A 16,412-nucleotide genomic window follows, 5' to 3' on the forward strand; every position below is an offset into this window, starting at 1 on the left:
GCGCACAGGGAGGCTTTTCTCCGTCAGCACACCCCACGTAGCCAAGTGCTGGGCCTGCAGTGCCTGCTGGCAGTGTAGGATCACCCCCACAACGTCAGCTGAGCTAATCTAACAAAAATGCCAGGAAAACATGCGAAGTCTACCAAAACTGCGCTGTGAAGCAGGAGTAGTGTGGACAGCAGGGTAAGGACAGGGATCGTCCCCTGTACTCGGCTCTGCTGAGGCCACACCTCGAGCGCTGTGTCCAGTTCTTGGCTCCGCAATTCAGGAAGGACATGGAGGTGCTGGAGCGAGTCTGGAGAAGGGCAAGGAAGCTGAAGGAGCTGGAGCACAAGTCCCTTGAGCTGCTGAGGAAGCTGGGGGTGTTAAGCCTGGCAAAAAGGAGGCTCAGGAGCGACCTTTATGGTTTCCTATGACTGCCTGGAAGGAAGGTGTAGACAGGTGGGGGCTGGTCTCTTATCCCAGGTAAGAAGTGACAAGAGGACACAGTCTTAAGGTGCACCAGGGGAGGTTTAAGCTGGACATTCAAATAATTTCTTCACAGAAGGGGTGCTTAGACATGGGAATGGAGTGCCCAGAGAGGTGGTAGGGTCACTGTCCATAGAGGTATTTAGGGAAAGATGGGATGTGGCAATCGGTGCCATGTTCCAGCTGACACAGTGATGTTCAGCCATAGGTTGGGCTCAGTGATCTTGGAGGCCTTTTCCAACTAATGGATTATATTATATTTATTTTATTTATTTTTTTTAATATTAACACTTTTTTTTTTACAGAAGTTACTGAGGACCTAACATATCCTTAGGCTTCACCCACTGATCAAACTGGTCTGATGTAAGGAATCCCAGCTTTATAGCAGCTTCTTTTAACGTTGTCCCCTCTTTGTGCGCTGTTTTGGCAATCTTGGCTGCTTTATCATATCCTGTTACAAAACAAAACCAACAAGTTATCCATTTGCAATTTTAGATGATTCATTAGAGGTGACAGAAAAGTGGGACACAGTCTTTGGAAAATTATTTACTATTACAGCTTAACTAAATTTGCAGGAAATGCACACCAAATGTTTACTCCTTACTTGAATTTTGTTATTCTGGTCTTAATGAATTTAGATCAAAAATTTATGGGACCTCCTCCTTTTAAAAAAGTCCTCAAAATCTTTCACTTGACCTCTAATAACAATAATTTAGGAAAACAGGTACATAAACTCTCCCAATGTCCTTTTGACTCTAATCAGTTATTTTTCTAATACCCTGGCATGGCCACTGCAAGGAGAACACACCTTTTACAACAGCCACTGGTGATGTTGAAGTAAATTAACTTTTGACCTGAACTGGCCTCACAAGCATTGTGACAATACAAACTGTGTACAAAATAATGTTACCACAAAATATTTTTGTATGTTCTGAGAATTTTTTGAGCCTTAAACCTACCTATATGTGGGTTCAGTGCTGTTACCAACATCAGTGATTCATTCATCAGTTTGTTGATCCTATCTGTATTGGCTTGGATTCCAACTACACAGTTGTCAGTGAAAGAAACACACACATCTCCTAGAAGTCTTGCAGAGTTTAAAACATTTTTAATCTAACAAGACAAAGAAAGAAATACCAGTTACTTAATTCAGATACTGCTAGCTGTGCATTCCGGCACATTTGTTCATAACCAGTGCCCTCCCTGCAATTTCAACCTATTTAACAGGTTATTTTCCTTCCAGTATCTGAAGGGGGCCTGCAGGGAAGGCAGAGAGGGACTCTGTGTCAGGACCTGTAGATATAGGACAAGGAGCATGGGTACAGACTGAAAGAGGTGGAATATAGGCTCGACATCAGGAAAAAATTCTTTACTGTGAGGGTGGTTAGATACTGGAACAATATCCGAGGGACGCTGCAGATGCCCCAGCCTTGGCAGTGTTCAAGTGTTCACTGAGGGCTTTTTCTGTCCAGAAGTTATCTGACTATACAAACAATGACTTAAGCAATCCTAAATAGGTAAAACTTTCTGAACTTACCATCATGGGCTTAAAGACGTTCAGTTCAAAGTGTCCATTGCTTCCTCCTACAGTAACCGCAACATGATTTCCCATAACCTGGGCTGCCACCATGGTCACAGCTTCACACTGGGTAGGGTTCACTTTTCCTGGTTGTGAAAGGGAGAGAAAAAGGTTACCAAAGGAGAAGGAAGGGGAAAAACCAACCAAGCAACCAACAGAAGCCTTTTACTAAATCACATTCAATAGAAAGTGTTTTGTAAGAGCTAACTTGTCTTGCTCATCTGTATCTGCACATCACAGAAAATAAGGTATTTCCACAGATGATATTGACTGTACTATTCCAGTATTTTCAACGAGGATTTGTGAAACAGCTATGGCTGCTTCAGCAGTTTCTGAAGACTCTGAGAGCTTGAGCATGAGCTCAACATGTGCAAGAGCTGAACAGCTGTTCATTACCACAGTTTTTAATAGTCAAGAGGTAACCTGCCTTTATATGTGCAAACTGGCATTTCTGAGACACCACTAGCAAATCTCATTCAGCTCAAAGAAAGTATTACTGATTTGTTAGAAATACTTTGTGATAAAGTTAGTACACTCTGTCAGAAAAAAAAGCAAAACAAAAACCCCAAAAAAAAACCCCTGCCAAACCAAACAAACACACCATGTTAGAGTGGCCTCCAAGCAAGTTTGTTTTATGGTTTTATCATTTAATTTTTAGACATAATTCTAGTAAGAACATTCATAGTTTGCTTTTTTAAAGTCAGATACGTTCATAACCTGATTCTTTTATAGTTTATCATACAGGAGGAACAATCTCAGAATAGCTTTGGATGTACAATATTCATATGTACACACTTTTTTAGGAGAGGAAGGGAACGATTACTAGTATTACTCCTTTCTTTTTTTGTTATCCTCCCATACACAATGAGATCATTGCAGAAGGAAAATGTGAGTGCATAACAATCATGCTAGGGAGTACTCAATTTAAATGACAGTATTGCTACAATTCACAGATTAAAGATAATTTCAGAAAAGCCTTTACCTAAAAATTCTAGAGATTTTGCAATTTTGAAGAAAGCTTTGAGAAGCACACTTGTGTTAATAAAGCCATAGATACAGATACTACTCTCCCTCATACACTAGCCAACAAACATTTGTTAAGAGACAGTGGTCAAAAAAATTAAAAAGAAACAGGTCATTTCTCTCCATATGTGTTCTCTGTACCTGGCATGATGCTGCTCCCAGGTTCATTTTCGGGCAGAATGAGCTCTCCCAGCCCAGAGCGTGGTCCAGAGCCCAGGAAGCGAATGTCATTAGCTATTTTCATCAGACTGCATGCCACTGTGTTCATGGCCCCACTGAGCTCCACTAAAGCATCATGAGCTGCAAGAGCTTCAAACTTATTTGGAGCAGTGACAAAAGGCAAACCTACAGGGAGAGGGTGTAAATATTAAACCAGTGAAGCACTTCCCTGCAAACATAAACTGGATAATCAAACACATAACTAGCTTAATAAAATATTAAAAATTAACAACCCTGTAAGATCATCTCTTCCCTCTAGAGCTTTCTTCACAAACATATTTCTTAAAGTAAATTAAATACAAAAAGACACAATCGAAGTCACTAAAATACAAAAGAGTATAAAATTTTAGCACCCACCTACAACAAAGGTACAAATTTCAAGCCTTCATAGTGTGTTGCATTCTAAACATTGCTTCTGCACCACAGTGTTTTGTGAATGTCAATAATCTTTCAAAAGTTAGCCCAACTTAGGCATTTCTTGCATTAAATCAAGTTATATACTTTAGACTGTTAATTGCTGTGATGCTTTCAGTTATAAAAATAGATAATTTTGCAGCACAGTGCAGGCATTAGGTTAAATAAGAAGTAATCACATGGGAAGGGAACAATAAACCAGCCAGAACGTGGGAAAGCTGGATCAGACTTAGGAGGATGCCTACCAACAGAAAGAGTACAGGAGCAATGGAAAGAACAGTTCTGTTTATGTTAATTAAATGCCTAACTTGTAAACCTAGGTTCCAGGATGAAAAACATTCCTTCAGGACTTTCCCCTGGAAGGACAGTCCCACCAGAACAGAACTGTAAAAAATTACAGACATCTCTAAGGACTGACTGTGGGCTGGACTTCTGCCCCCCAGAACAACTCATCTGAGCTTTCAGCACCAGTTCAAAGGAGAGCAGTATAATTCCCATAACTTCCAGTGTTTTGCATTTCCTGACAAACACGAAATCCCACCCAATCTGCCTGGACCTATGAACTGCACAGCTGCCTTCTCAGTTGCAGAGATCCACCCAATCCTCTCCTTTTGTTCTTGCCAATAACCACCCTCTGTAAGAGCATGAGGAACACCAGGAGTCTGCTCTACCCATACAACCTGTCCATACAGGACACAAAACATCCACTGACATGGAATAGCTTCCTAGCACCATTACAACATGCTCTGTACTGCTCCTGGCAGCTGTTGTTTACAGCAAGTTACTTCTCTTTCAGGGTACAAGACAGTCTTGACTCTCTGAAAGACTGTGAATAATAGACCCATTAAAACACAAATACTGTAACTAAGCAATTTCATATTTTACAGCAAATGTAAGTTACAGAGGTATGCATTTGTTTGGGGGCATTTTGAAAACTGATACTGTGACACAAACCATCTGGTTTCCAGATCAAAAAACTCAATTGCACTGTAAATTAAGTTTTAAGTTCTATAAAGACATAATAAAAAAAAAAAAAAATCAGACAAGTTAACTTTTACTCTTTCATATGAAAAAACCCAAGTGGCTTTGGAAGCATTTTTTTTCCTTCTTTGCGCCAAGTCACTGTAAATTAAGAGAGCCAGAGGAGCTAATATCAAGAAGAATTATAGTTGGACTAATAACAGAAGTCTGAAACTGTATCCATATCCAAAGAGTCTTGCTTGGATAAACACCATAATTTCAGTCACTTTCAATGCACTGAATATAATTATAAAAATACATTGCATGAAAAATCCGAAGTAGAAGGCATATAACACATGGCATTAACAAAAGTTTCACATTAAAACATAAATACAGTTCAAGATTATGAGAAGTATGGAAACTGGACAGATTTAGTTTGAATCTGACTGCATGTTCTTCCACTGCTTTAACTGGTAACTCACTCCCAAACAACATTGCTCACCCGTCAGTTCAGCCACTTTAGCAGCAACTTTCTCAGCAAAGCCAATTCTTGTGTTCAATCCTGTGCCAACTGCAGTCCCACCAGCTGCCAGCTGATACACCCGGGGCATGGTGGATTCAATCCTAGCCACACCGTATTTAATTTGTTGCACATAGCCACTGAATTCCTTTGAAAGAAAGGAGGACAAAGTTAAGGAAAAAAGACAACAACCAAGAATAAGCATCCAGATTATATTTTAACACTATTTGACTAAATCCTTTAAAAACCTGAAGGCACTGAACTTCACCCAAATGCTAAATCTAAGCATGTTTTCATTAAGAGGGAAAGTATACAATCTCTTAAAGGACTGCTCCCACACTACAAAAAATCGTACATTAAACTAATCTTAATATACAATAGCATATACATAATGCATCTTTCACCTTTTATCTTAGTTGTCTACTTAGCAGGATCTGATTCCATAGTAAATCAGCTCCAGGATTACATGGATGTTCTCAAAATACAAATAGAGAAATGGATCTTGGGCTTTGTTCACCTTATTTTAGTTAGTAAAATCCCCACGCATACATTCTTGGAAAAAAATCTATAAATTCTACCTGCTTTTCTATCAGTTCAGTTGAATTCATTATTAAATTACTGTAATATAAGCCCTTCCTAACAATATGATAACATTTGCCATCTTTTATATATAGATATATACACACACACACACACATTTATACCACACAAGATTATGCATTGAAACTTTTCATTCACAATAGTTAGTAGTTTTGTGTGTTAGCAAAAAATAACTTACATAAATTTACAAATTACAGACAACAAATACCCTGCAATGTCAGTGCAACAGAAAAACTGTGCTGTGCTATCTGCTAATGAAATATAATTTAAAATTTTTATTTTACTACTGTTAGAAATAAAACACATATGGAAAAAAATAATAAAATTATGATGCATGTATTAGAGTACAGCATATCCAGTGAACTCCACTACAGACTAAAAATACTCAGGCTGAGATTCAGCCATTTTCCTATATTTTATCCTAAACTATCAACTTAATTTAGGCATCTTTAAGTTGGACTTTAGCTTGAATTTTCCAAAGGAATGCATAATTTTTTATTTTGTTTTACCTGCCCAAGTGTAAGTGGAACAGCATCTTGCGTATGAGTGCGCCCTATTTTTATGATTTGGGAAAACTCTTTGGATTTCCCTTCGAGTGCATTCTGTAGCTTCTTCAGTCCAGGTAACAAGACCTCATTAACCTCCTGGGCAGCAGCAATATGCATTGCTGTTGGGAAAGTGTCATTTGAACTCTGTGGAGAAAATTCAAGAAAATAATTACAAGCTTTTCTCACCGTTGCTGCTGTAAGATGTAGCTTTATTATTTATAGATGTGTAGCTTTATTCTCTTTATCTCCAACTATTAGAAACTAAACTAAGAGTAAGCAACTTAAGAGTGTTCCATAAGGTCAGTTCCTCATTTTATGATGACACCCACAGACAGTTACATTTAACAGATTGTTCACAACAACCCTGGGACAAAAAAAAAGAATTACTCTAGTAGTTATGAGAGATGGCTAACAAATGGACAGATGATTTCAAAGGAGTTGTGACTTTGAAACACACATGTTGCTTTGATAATATTAAATCCATAGTTCACAGAATACTGAGTAAGTACAAAGGATCAGGAAGGGAAACAATCAAGTCAGTGACTTAATCTTTCCTTTCAGATAGAAGTTTAAGAGAGAAGTATAATAAAAATGTCTACCATGATCCAACTTTTTGAAACTGGACCTATATTTAACGTCTTTAAGACTGTAGCAGTGGTTGTCACAAGACCACCCACATTATTAATGTGAATAAATTCCACATTATGTGTAAATTTATCTATCATGAATGAGTTCCAAGTTTTTAATCTGAAAAGCTCACACTGTCACTGAAAAACATCTTAAAGTTCATTTAAACTGAAAAAAACCCAGAAAATTGTTGCTGAAGTTGTCCACAAACCTTTTTTTTTTTTTAACCTAAACAGTGGATACAAGAAAACTCGGAATTAACAATTCAAAGACACAAAACTTGTGAAATGAAAAGCAGTATAAATCAAGTGTAACAACCTGGCTTTTGTTAACATGATCATTTGGATGCACTGGCTTTTTGCTTCCCAGTGTGCCTCCCATTATCTCAATAGCTCTGTTGCTGATTACTTCATTGACATTCATATTGGTTTGAGTTCCAGACCCAGTCTGCCACACCACCAAAGGGAAGTGATCATTTAATTTTCCTTCAGCTACCTATAATGGAAAAAAACAGAGAAAAATTTTTCTACTGAAAAAAAAAGGTAAAACTGAAAATTTTATTGCCATAATTAAAACTATGCTCTCCATTATAGTTTTAAATCTACATATAGCAATTAGTGAATTTACACTAGAATAATTAGGACATTTTTATGTAATACCAGGTATTAAAAGGGAAAAAAATTGCCATACTTTTTGAGGACACTGAATTGTGAAAAACAGAGATATACAGAATATGATTTCATGTTCTACAGACATAGAAAATATTTTTTAAAGGTACTTTAGGTTACATCTTCTCTCTGTGTAACTGGACTCTGGTATCTCTCAATAAGGAAATTTCATACAGGGAAGTTCCAGACCTCTTACACCTGTAGACATTACAGGTTGCATCAACGAAGCCAGCAGATGGCTGCCAGTATCAAACACCACCTTCCTGTAAGGCACTCTCCTGTTTGATCAACATTTTTGGAGCCTGTTGAATCTTAGACACATTCAGAGTTTCCTAAATACATGTTTGTGATAGTATCAAAATCTGCTCAGAAGTATCACATCCCCCCCACCCCCATTTATATTAGCCTCAGAAAAACAAAGGAGCTGTTGTCACAACTCTGAGAACTAGACAATCAGATTATCAGGATACATCAGTCCTCCTGGAATCATGCTTTTCAAGAAAGGATCTTCTGTATTTCCCATCTTATATAATGGCAATGTTCCCACCTCCAAGAGTAACTTGATTCCTCTTTTTATTTAAGTTATATTAGAAAATTATTTTGGAGGTGAGGGAAAGGGTATAATAGCAGGTGTGTTTATAAAACACAATAAAGAAAGCCATAAACAACTTTCAGAATTTACAACTCTAAAGTAAGAACCCTTAATCCACCAAAACTTCTAATCAACCTTTAACTAGGGGAACTCTAGAAACCAAAAGAGCCTGGACATATTCTGGAGTTCTCCAAAGCAAATGGGTCTTGCGACTTAAGGTGCTACAGCTGGTAGGAAGAAGATAAAGCTTCTGCCACCACTGAAATATTTTTAAGCTAGTCAGGACAATAAAACTCTGTTAAAAATGCTTCTAGATAAAAAAATCTGTTGATTTATTTAAAGCAAAACACCTGGTATTATCACACCTCCAATAATGGTCACTCACAACTCTCTGCACTTGGGTGGCATTTATCAATATGCATTGGAACATTCTATCATTTCTTTACATGCAAGAAAGAAAATATTAAATATAGTAAATATTAAATATCAAATATTATAGTAAGGAAATTATCTCTGGAGAACAAGACTGACAAACAGGAAATGCTTTCCTCTAACAATCTGAGAAATGCAATCCCCCAACCTCTTGTGAAAAGCTTAACAAAAATACAGTGGCAATTGCAGTATTTTGAACAGCTCATTCCTACCTCATTTGCTGCCTGTACAATAGCTTTAGCAATCTTTGGGTCGAGACCATAGTCTTGATTTACTTCAGCAGCTGCTCTCTTCAAGATGCCAAAAGCCCTTATGACTTGGACCTGAGGCATAAGGGTAAGTTTAAACACATAATTTCCCCCAAAGGACATGTTATCAATTTATAGTGCATGTCTAGTTCTAAACCAAACTCCTTCTGATCTTAAATCCAGCAGTAGTCCCTCAGCCAAGCCAGAGAGCAATCACGTCATCTGACCTATCCTCCCACTAACAGTAACATTCATCCTAACAGCCCAGTGGGCAGCACACCACTGTTTTTGCAAGCCCAGGTATGCTCTGTGTTTCAAAAGTTACAGGCATTAGAACTGAACTGGTTCCATTTCTAAAACAGCCTTTTTGAGGGAAAACTGACAGACTTCAGTACACGGAGAGTCAGTATATGACAAAGCACGTTCACGTTAATGACCTATACACAGCTACATGTGACAAATTAAGTTTATATCAACTTGTGCTATACTATTTCTATAACAAACTGTATAAATGCTACAGCAAATTATTCCATTTGCTTTTTCTTCTTTGTAAAGATGGAAGACAGATTTCTATTCATCTTGGTTATTAAAAAATAAAGCAACACCATAAAATTATTCATAGGCAATATTCAATTTATTTAAATACAATAAGAAATATTTCTACCACAATAATATATTGCCATGAAATTTATACCTTTCATTAAAATTCAAAGTTTCTCCCAATTCCAGCAAAAGTCTAAGAAAAAGGTATTCAGAAAGTAGTCACTTCCACTTACAATTCATACTCTATAGAGGAAGAGAATACAGATTTTAATTACTTACTGGCATCCTTTCTGAAACACCTCCAATCTTGAAGTTCATTGTAGATCGCACAGTTTGGGCACCATAGTATTTGTCACTTGGGACCTTCAGTTCACCAAAGGTATCATATTCTATCCTGAAAGCCTCTTGAGAAGACTACAGAAAAGAAAAAAAAAAATCAAACACTGGCAATCAGTCTATTCTTTTTGAAATCAGGTAGTCAAGAAAAAGAAGATGGAAAAATACAAAGCCAAGATATGCAGCTAGTCACAGGTATGTTTCCAATTATATCTTCAAAGTTGAGACATTCTTGTAGTTTGAGCAGCTGTCTCACCAAAAGCCACAGCTACAAACTGTGTGCCATTGCTGACCCATGGTGACAGGCAGCACTACAAGGCTTAAGACCTCAGTGCCCACTGCACAAACCTCATGTGGATGAGAGACTGTTTCTCATTTTCAAAGAATCAGTAACTCAGTAACAATCTACAGAACCCGTGTTTTGTTAGAACCCAACTGAAGAAGTAGCATGGTAAGAATTTGGGCAGCATCCATGCAATCAACATATGTGTAACATAATTCCTATTTGAAATCCACACTGCACAGGACACTTAATACTGGAAGGGAGCAACTGACAAATCCACTACTGAGTTACTGACCATTAATTGTCCTTTTTAGCCTAATAAACCAGTAACAAAGACGTTCTCTAGGTGTGCAATACAAAGGAACTATATCAAGGTATATTTAGTGCAATATGTATGGTAATATTCCTATGTAATGTATCCACCTAGAATCTGTCATTACCTAACACAGACACAGCTAAATTGATTTTAGCTGACAGACCCCCCAAAAAGTAATTCTTTACTTTTTGTAGAACAGCCCTTAATATATGATTATGTGATCACATTCATATGCAGATCTACAAAGATGGAATTAACAGGAAGCAAGAGAGTTTACTCTTCCTCTTCCCACACCTTGGTCAGCTAAGTCCCAATTTTCTATGACAAAGGTATTCATCCTTTCCCAGGAGAGGAGATTACCATCTTTCATAGTCCTCAGGAAGGGGGAGAAGTCTCTTTCATTTATCATAGTTAGAGTAAAACAATGTCAGCACTGTAGGCAGGGTATGCACATACACAGTGTTGGGTTGAAAAGAAAAGAGAAAGAGGAGAGAGAGAGAGGAGAGAGAGAGAGGAGAGAGAGGAGAGAGAGGAGAGAGAGGAGAGAGAGGAGAGAGAGGAGAGAGAGGAGAGAGAGGAGAGAGAGGAGAGAGAGGAGAGAGAGGAGAGAGAGGAGAGAGAGGAGAGAGAGGAGAGAGAGGAGAGAGAGGAGAGAGAGGAGAGAGAGGAGAGAGAGGAGAGAGAGGAGAGAGAGGAGAGAGAGGAGAGAGAGGAGAGAGAGGAGAGAGAGGAGAGAGAGGAGAGAGAGGAGAGAGAGGAGAGAGAGGAGAGAGAGGAGAGAGAGGAGAGAGAGGAGAGAGAGGAGAGAGAAGCAGAGGATACAAACAGAAACACTGCTGTGCCACCATAATTCATTGGCAGTCTGAGGTCTTTGTGCAGATTTGGTTCTTTCATCTCCAAAACGTGTATTATTGGAAACAGTTCAAAGGCAGTAAAGATGACCAAAGGTAAGGAATAGCTTTCTTCAGACAAGTGACTTTTTTGTTCAGACAAAAAAAGATAACCTGGGGATTGAAAGAAAACTTAGGTATAACCAGTATTAACTGCTCCCTGTCTCTTCCAATGCAAGACACAGGAGCCCTAACATGCTTGTAGGAGTGAGGTTCAAAGCAAAGGAAAGGCAGCAGCTCTTCTCACAAATCACAGACTGACAAAACTCCAAGCAGTCCACAAGACTTCAGGGAAGGTGAGATAAGCCCTCAGAAGAAAGGTCTAATCTGGGTTATTACACTGACAAACCACAGCCTCAGGAAACTCCCTGATGTGAAAGTCATAGAATTATTAAGGTGGGAAAAGTCCTCCAAGATCATTAAGTCCAACCTCTGATCAAACATCACCATGTCAACTAAACCACAGCACTAAGTGCCACATCAGTCATTTAGTAAACAACTCCAGGGACAGTGATTCCACCACTTCCTGGGCACCCTGTTCCAATGTCTGATCACCCTCGCAGTGAACAAGTTCCCCCTGATGTCCAACCAGAACCTTCCCGGGGGTGCAGCCTGAGACCATCTCCTCTCATCCTGTCACTGGTTGCTTGGGAGAAGCAACCTAGCTACACCCTCACCTGGCTACAGCCTCCTTTCAGGAGTTGTAGAGAGTGATAAGGTCGCCCCTTTATAAAGCCTCCTTTTCTCCAGCCAAACAACCTTCAGTTGCTCTCCACAGGACTTGTGCTCCAGACCCTTCACCAGCTTTGTTGCCCTTCTCTGGACTCACTCTAGCACCTCAATGTCCTTCCTGAACTGACAGGCCCAGAACTGGACACAGGGCTCAAGGTGTGGCCTCAGCAGCACTAAGTACTTAAAAGAGTTTGGGTTAGAAAATGAGGAAAGCATAGTCTGTGTTCACACACGTCTTACTCTTCCCTAGGAGTCTACTTCTGAAGTCAGACTGTTCCCCTCTCTTGTTCATTTTACTTGCTCCTTCTCTAGTGGGTCTCAGTGTCACTGGACAGAACACCCCCTCCAGCAGCCCTGACCTTCTGTTTGCATCAGCATGAATGACAAGCTGCAGCAGAGAGAGGGAAGTGTCCCAGTCTTTTTACTGTCCTAAGCATCACTCCCAACCAGATGGAGAACTCTGCCATCAGGTACCATCAGTCACATACCAGAGACACCAGCCCTGCTCACTCTGAGTACTCCAGAGGAGGTGGTGTCTGTGAACTGAAAGAAACTGCAGCCCAGCCCACAACAAGGGCTAGCTCTCACATAGCTGTCCCGCTCCACAAATCTTGTGTTTTGGCTGATGCTCTCCCAAGTACTGACTCCTCAAGAATAAAAAGTTTAGCATATAAGTTATTCCTATGTTCTTTAATCCTCTTTATCATGCTTGAGTCACTTAGCATTCATTTACATGCTAAAAAGAAACAGAATATAGTAAATGTTTCTTCAGTGTACCACTACCAAAAATGTTTAATTGGGATGGTTGTGGGTCTTACTGTATATATGCACACATTAATATTCAAACGGTTGGGATCACTGACTCACTGTCTTCGAAATCTCTGCTTTTGACATTTGAACACCTTGCAAAAGCTCACTGTGGAGGCCCTGGGACCTGCCAGAGAGACAACAGTCTCCATGCCCTGGAAGGAAAGACCCTAAGTTGTGAATGAGACCTTGAGGCATGGAGACAACAGGCTTCTCCCCAGAGTCCTTTGCAGTTTTATGCTAATGTACGCCTGTTCTCTTCTCCCCGTTGGTCCAGACTGCCCATTTCCCCCATATGGGAAAGCATTCCCTTAGGATGTTCTCCTTTTCCCTGACCCCATTGGCCCCAGTTTGCTGCACTGTTCTGCCCATTACCCCAATGGTTTCCCCAGTCCCTCACCCCCCCATGCACCACTTTCCCTGTTCCCATTGGTCCCTGTCCCATTCTCCACCACTCGTGGAGACCCTTCCAAGTTCCTGGTCTTTGTCCTGGACCCTTTCGGTGCATGGCTAGGATGAACTCCATCACCCTCATGCTGATACAGAGCTGAATAAGCAGAACCCATTCAGCTCCAAGCCTAGGTCTTGAGATCACCAGTGGTTTAATAACCACTACCCTCAAACAAGATAAAAAAGTAAACTACCTGTAACCTTACAGACAAAAAAGCTAGCAGTTGCACAACTGATTCCTCAAACTTACATAATTCCAATGTCAACAGTGATAAAACAAAGATAAATAGGACCAGTACATTCTCATTAAAGTACCTTTCAACAATGAAATCATTATTTTAAAAAACCCTATTTTCCTAGCCAACTCTGTGCTCATAAATTCCAATGAAGTTAACAGGGCAAGGTGCTTTAAGAATGTCATTTGCTGATTCCTAGTGTGACAGGCGCCATTAGGTAAAAAAGCACAGTGATGTTTTTCATGCAGACTGAAGGAACTGAGCTGCAGCATTACTCTCAGACTGGTGCAGCAGCCACTGTTTGAGTGTGAACGTAACAAACACAATTCCCTCGCTCTTTGGCCAGAATTCAACCTCTAGAGCAGCTTTATGAGCCGAAGGTCCCAGTTCCTGCATGTAAAGCTGTTTCTGGAGTCACCCCCTGACCCAGGGGACGAGCTGTAAAATGGTGCATCAGTGGCACACACCATCAACCCTCTGCTCCCCCATCCCTGGGCCTCAGGAGAAACCAAAAGGAGACTTGGAAACCTCTGCCAGTAGCCAAGGCAAGCACCTGTGCTCACCCAATTTCTATCCCAGTTACACGCAAGGCTCTGCTCACAACTACTGTTCCTCACGTTATGAAACTTTTTTTTTTCCCCCCTTAGGAGGCCTGACAAGATGTGCTCAGCTCTCCAAAATCCCTAGAACCCAAACAGTCCAAAGCTTACAGTTAGGCAAACAGAACTGTACTTTTGCCTTATTGCAGAGAACTGATCAGAACTGATTGCACCATAACACACCAGAGATTCTCAAACAGCAGAACTGCTGCAATAACGCTTCCTGTGGAAAATTACATTCTCATTTATGGATGCAGCAAATTTTGGATGTAAGCATTTCAATTCAAAGAACCATAATTTTTAGCATGTCAAAAGCAGTCTTTTGAGGCCATCAGAATGTGCAATTTATGTTTTACTGCTCTCCTTTAGCAAATGAAGAATGTTTCCATTTTTAAGCATAGTTTCTCTTTTATAACATAATCTGAGTCACAAATTGAGAAATTTACCCTTTAGAACCCAAACATCTATATATATTATTATATTATATAATGTTTAGCTATAGAAGGACCATTATGACAATTCCATTTAAAACATCTTCAGCAATTTAGCTTCAAGTAAAGGTGGCACAATAAACATACCAGGACAGCATGAATATTTGGTAATACCTACATACACAATTACAACAATTTTGCTACTGAAAAAATCTCTATGAGGATCAAAAAGTGATGGTTTTGGGTTTGTTGGGTGGCTGTTTTTTTCTTTTTTTTTTTTTAATTTAAATACTGGTTAGTACATCTTTTGGTGGTTCCTCTTTTACATAAAAACATACAGAACTTCTCCTGTAAGAATTCAACAGCCGCTTGACTTCCAAGCCCACTGAGGGATGTTTTAAGTAGTGCTGTTATTTAAACTCAAGGAACTCACAACACACACGGGACTGGTCACGTTTCTGACCTGCAACAAGCAAAACACATCTCTTTCTTGTACGATTACAGACCAGACTCATGAATACCAGGTTTTCAGCAAATGAATGAAGTGCCACAATTTATAATGTTTTTCTCAGATGATGCCAAATGGCAAAATAGAAAAGGGAACCATCCAACAGGCCACTGGTTTGAGTTACATATTCTGCTCTGACAGCAGTTTTCTTATGCAGTTTTCATCCACCATGAAGTTTTTCACTTGCTGGAAAGCTTGTTTTATTAAATGCTACTTTTTACACCTCCATCAACATTATAGATTGGAAACTGATGTTCTAAATAAGTTTATTAACTAATTCAGTAAACTAAGGAATCAATAAAATCCCAAATACACCACGTTCTGCTGAAATTCTTGCCAGTCTACATTACCTCGTTTTAAGGAGCGAGCTCACAAAGATACACCCGAGACTAAGGCTTCGGTGCAACATCCATTGTGTTAGTACTGAGATCTGAAGTTCCTTATCCAAATAGTGTTTCTACTTCTATGCTGAACCGCATGCAACAATCAAGCCCGACAATCAAGTTATTATACACGAGTATCTACTCACGATGCCTGCTAGAAGTACCGGGCAGACCTCAGCTGAAAGCTCCCTACTTTTCAGGCAGCCCCAAAGCTATTCGAGTGACGAATATTCCCATTCCCATTCGGATACAGCCTTCTGTTTTTGCACGTCAACAGCTCCAAGAAAGTGCCTAAAATTCCTGCGGAAGCAGCTGGCACACAGCGCAGCTCCGTGAAGCAGATCCTGCACCAACACCTTTCCTGCCCAGCAGGATGCCCGCCCTGCCCGTCCACACCCGAGCTCAGGGCCGCGCTCCGGAGCCCGGTGAATCCCACCCCTGGCAGCGCCTCGGCAGAGCTCCGCGCTGCACATCCCGGCCTGCCCGGGAGGGAGCGGCTGCCGAGCGGGCCCCGGCCGCAGGAAGGAGGCGGGAAATGGCCGCAGCGAGCCCGGCAGAGGACGGCGGACTCGTCTTCCCGGTGCCGGGGCGCTCCCGACGGAGCGACACGCGAGATCCAAGCCCCGAGCCAGCGGTCACCGCCCGCTCCCCGTTCCCGGCAGGGCGGGGGCGGAGCGAGGGAGGCGGCGGCCAGCGGTGGCACTTAGAGGTCACGGCTCCCGGCTCCCCGCTCCCCGCCCGGAGCTCACCATGGCGGCGCGGGGCGGCGCCGGGATCCAGCGGCCGGGGGTGGCGGGAGGCGGCGGGCGGGAGAGGAGGAGACCGGCGGAGCGGCCGAGGCGGCGGCAGGCGCGGAGTGAGCGGTGCATGGTGGCGGGGGCTGGGAGCACCGCGGGGGCGGGAGGCGCGGCGGGACCGCCCCGGATGAGCGTCACCGTGCCGGCGGCGCCCGGCCCCGGAGGCTCCGCCGCGCCAATCGGCGGCTGCTGGAGCAACGCCC

At 41.2% G+C, this 16,412-nt stretch overlaps 1 protein-coding gene across 1 annotated transcript; it reads right to left on the reverse strand.

The window, feature by feature from the left end:
* Window positions 1-308: 308 nt before the first annotated feature.
* Window positions 309-16,281, reverse strand: FH (fumarate hydratase). The gene is made up of 10 exons (XM_062500181.1): window positions 16,162-16,281; window positions 9,721-9,855; window positions 8,863-8,973; window positions 7,277-7,453; window positions 6,293-6,475; window positions 5,166-5,331; window positions 3,212-3,415; window positions 2,006-2,133; window positions 1,428-1,581; window positions 309-919 (listed from the first exon to the last, which is right to left on the reverse strand). Exons 1-10 carry the CDS (start codon window positions 16,279-16,281, stop codon window positions 777-779), a joined length of 1,521 nt encoding a protein of 506 aa, XP_062356165.1. The 3' UTR covers window positions 309-776.
* Between the last annotated feature and the right edge of the window lie 131 nt (window positions 16,282-16,412).

Source organism: Cinclus cinclus, chromosome 1, assembly GCF_963662255.1.
Source record: "Cinclus cinclus chromosome 1, bCinCin1.1, whole genome shotgun sequence".
In the NCBI taxonomy this organism is placed as follows: Eukaryota; Metazoa; Chordata; class Aves; order Passeriformes; family Cinclidae; genus Cinclus; species Cinclus cinclus.

Excerpts from the sequence above, each read along its gene's own strand:
- FH (XM_062500181.1), bottom strand. The coding sequence starts at position 16,281 with ATGCACCGCTCACTCCGCGCCTGCCGCCGCCTCGGCCGCTCCGCCGGT. Across the intron at positions 3,416-5,165 it reads TAAAGTGGCTGAACTGACGG|GTTTGCCTTTTGTCACTGCT; the intron begins GTGAGCAATGTT and ends CTCTCCCTGTAG. Across the intron at positions 1,582-2,005 it reads ACGTCTTTAAGCCCATGATG|ATTAAAAATGTTTTAAACTC; the intron begins GTAAGTTCAGAA and ends TTGTCTTGTTAG.